This window comes from Nothobranchius furzeri, chromosome 1, assembly GCF_043380555.1.
Source record: "Nothobranchius furzeri strain GRZ-AD chromosome 1, NfurGRZ-RIMD1, whole genome shotgun sequence".
NCBI classification, from domain to species: Eukaryota; Metazoa; Chordata; class Actinopteri; order Cyprinodontiformes; family Nothobranchiidae; genus Nothobranchius; species Nothobranchius furzeri.
The window spans coordinates 57240523-57244120 of NC_091741.1; the positions used below are offsets into that span (position 1 = coordinate 57240523).

The 3598-nt window shown below is 43.2% G+C and overlaps 1 protein-coding gene across 1 annotated transcript; it reads left to right on the forward strand.

Moving 5' to 3' along the window:
• The first annotated feature begins 1585 nt into the window (after positions 1–1585).
• On the forward strand, positions 1586–3393 carry LOC129155905 (protein FAM200C-like). The gene is made up of 3 exons (XM_054735646.2): positions 1586–2368; positions 2419–2562; positions 2608–3393. The coding sequence occupies exons 1-3, from the start codon at positions 1586–1588 to the stop codon at positions 3391–3393; spliced, it is 1713 nt and encodes a 570-aa protein (XP_054591621.2).
• Positions 3394–3598: the final 205 nt, after the last annotated feature.

Genomic DNA, 3598 nt, shown 5'->3' on the forward strand with positions numbered 1-3598 from the left:
GTGCCTTTTAATGATACTCCTGCTGCCTGAGATGTTGACACAGCAAAGCCAGCCTTTGATTTTCTGTCAAAGTGGGTCCAAACATAGCGCTCAGGCTAAAGACAGAGCATAAAGAGAGGATGGGAGGAGGGGGGTCTGCAAAGGCTCATGGAGGGTTTTTAGCTGATGGAGATAAAGGAACAAGAGGGAAACTGGGGGGTAACCAAGAATTTACTGCTGGTATCGGATCTACTCCCTTTTCCAGCTCATCAGATGGACATTTAGACTAAAAATAAAGCCACCCAAGCAGCAGCTACTCAGTAAAAGGTCAGAGTATGGCTATATTTGTTTGCAAAGCCAAAGGAAAGAAAGGGATATTTTAAGATTATTACCATCTGAAATATTAAGAGTTCACAAGAAAACTACATAAACGCTGATGACACTTTCTAAAATAGTTTTAAATAAACAGAGAAAACCAACACCTGCCAAATCAGTGGACCAACATACCTCTCAGCCTTTTTTGCACTGGACATAAACAAAATCAACCGTAGTTTCTTCTTGGTGTCGTGTACCTAACACAAAAAAATCCAATAAGCACTTTGGTAAAATCTAAACTGTGAAAAAAGTAATGTTTTGCAATTATAAGGTTAATACAAGTGTAAAAAAGAATGTTAAAGCTACTTCCAATGGCCCATTAAAGTCAATGTGCATTTTCCCTGGTGATAGGAGGCAGTAAGCGCCTCGTGAATTTTATCTTGAGAGGCGCTATAGAAATGATATTTTCTTCTTCTTCAGTACATATCTAAATCGTTGCAAGCAAGTGGTATTTTTGTGTTTGAGTAAGACTTTATCAACGGATGGCCATTAGGGTCAAAAATGACTGGGAGTGCAATTTTTGAACGAGTACATCTGACTGCCTTTCATCACTGCAAAGAATTAAATGTGTAAAACAACAATGTTTATGAATGGTTATATGTTACAAAGCCGCCAATACTTTTCAACAACTGAGCATCATTTCACCATGATTTCGATGGATATTTCTAGAGATTATCAGTAAAAACCAAACACTGTCTCTTTAAAGCTATTATGGAAACTATTAGGGCCATCATGGTGACTAAACATTTGTGTCCCTGATAGCATGCTTAACGAGATGCAGACAGGAATGCAGACCTTAGACCAGTGGTTCTTAACCTGGGTTCGATCGAACCCTAGGGGTTCGGTGAGTCGGTCTCAGGGGTTCGGTGGAGCCTCTGCCGCAGAGGTCCACCCCTCAGTCTAGTCTGCAGTTAGTGGGCACAGTCATTGAATGCGTCCTGCTCGGAGATTTCCTACCGGTCCGCTTTGAGGTAGCTGGTTTATGCAGCAGAATGCGACCTCTGTATATGGGCTGTATATGTGTCTGAATGCGACTCCCTACAGGTCCGCTTTGAGAGCACTGGATAAGCAGCAGAGTGAGACCTCCTTCTCAGTCGGGACCAGCGGTGTGCATCAGTGACGTTGGGTTAGCGTTAGTGACGCCGACCCCATGTCCACCTCCAGCCGCCAAAACGTGTGACTGTCGGTTTGTCGTGTGATTTCTTACGGAATATTTTAATCCATGCTAACTATGTCGGGCAAAAAAAGAAAGTGGTCGGACGAATATGTAAAACATGGATTTACATGTATCACGGAACGTGACGGGAGTCAGCGTCCCATCTGCATGATTTGCAATGCCAAGTTGAGCAACTCTAGTCTCGCACCTGCAAAACTGAAGGAACACTTCTTGAAGCTGCGTGGAGATGGGGAATACAAGAACACAACGCTTGCTGAATTCAAGGTGAAGAGAGCCAGATTCGACGAAAAGGCCACTCTGCCCGCTCTTGGATTTGTACCCATCAACAAACCGATCCTCACAGCATCGTACGAAGTTGCTTATCTGATCGCAAAGCAGGGCAAACCGCACACCATTGGCGAAACACTCGTAAAACCAGCTGCGTTAAAGATGGCGAATCTGATCCTCGGAACAGCGGCTGAAGGTAAATTATCCCAAATTCCTCTTTCAAATGACACCATCAGCGACAGAATAGAGTGCATGAGTAAAGACATCTTGGCTCAAGTAGTCGCGGATCTGATTTCAAGCCCGGCAAAATTCAGCCTTCAACTCGACGAGACCACCGACGTTTCCAATCTAAGCCAGCTTGCCGTTTTTGTGCGCTATGTGAAAGACGACATGATAAAAGAAGAGTTTTTATTTTGTAAGCCTCTTACAACAACAACTAAGGCAGCTGATGTGAATAAGCTTGTGGATGACTTCTTCAGAAACAACAACCTTTCATGGGATATGGTTTCTGCAGTTTGTACGGATGGAGCTCCAGTGATGCTGGGAAGAAAGTCTGGTTTTGGCGCGCTAGTAAAAGCCGACGCACCACACATCATTGTTACGCATTGCATTCTGCACAGGCATGCGTTGGCAACAAAACCTTGCCGCCCAAAATGGCAGAAGTATTAAAAATTGTAGTGGAATGTGTGAACTATGTGCGCAATAGTGCTCTGAGGCACCGCATCTTCAGTAAGCTGTGTAAAGAAATGGGCTCTGAATTCGAGGTACTTCTTTACCATTCCAATGTTCGGTGGTTATCCCGGGGACAGGTGCTGAATCATGTTTTTGCCATGCGTGTGGAATTAGCCCAGTTTTTGCAAGAGCACCAACATTGTCATGCAGATTGCTTCAAAGATTCTGAGTTCATTCTCATTTTAGCATACATGGCTGATATATTCGCAGCTCTCAATCATCTAAATCAGCAGATGCAGGGTGGTGGAGTTAACATAATGGAAGCAGAAGAAAACCTGAAGGCTTTTCAAAAAAAGTTACCGTCATGGAAACGACGAGCAGAGAACAACAACTTCGCAAACTTCCCCCTTCTGGACGACTGTGTAAGTAAGATCGAAGATGTGTGTGGACTTGGAGACATATCTGTACCCATGGAACTGAAGCAAACAATTGCCAAGCACTTAGATGAGCTTGTGAAGTCGCTCGATGGATACTTCCCAACAAGAGCATCATATCCAGCATGGGTGAGACAGCCGTTCACGTTTGCTATTGAGACAGCAGATGTCAATGATGAATACCTCGACGAAATCATTGAACTTCAGCAGAGCCAGGTTCAACAGCAACTCTTCAGAACAACAACGCTCTCAACATTTTGGTGTCAACAAATGGAAAAGTATCCAGTTATTGCTAAGAAAGCCCTGGATTTTTTTGTACCATTTGTTACAACATATCTTTGTGAGCAATCGTTTTCGAGGATGCTGGACATAAAAACTAAGAAAAGGAACAGACTTTGCTGTGAAAATGACATGAGACTGGCACTTTCCAAGGTGAAGCCACGCATATCTGAACTGGTCTCTCAAAGGCAACAGCAGAAGTCACACTGAGGTAAGTTGTTTTGAGTTCATGCACTGTGTTGGTTTTGTTATTTGAACAAGGTGATATTAATGCACAATTCATTTCGTGCACCAGTAAAAAAAAAAAATCATATTTTATTTTTTACTAAAGAAGGGTTCGGTGAATGAGCATATGAAACTGGTGGGGTTCGGTGCCTCCAACAAGGTTAAGAACCACTGCCTTAGACAAAGCTGC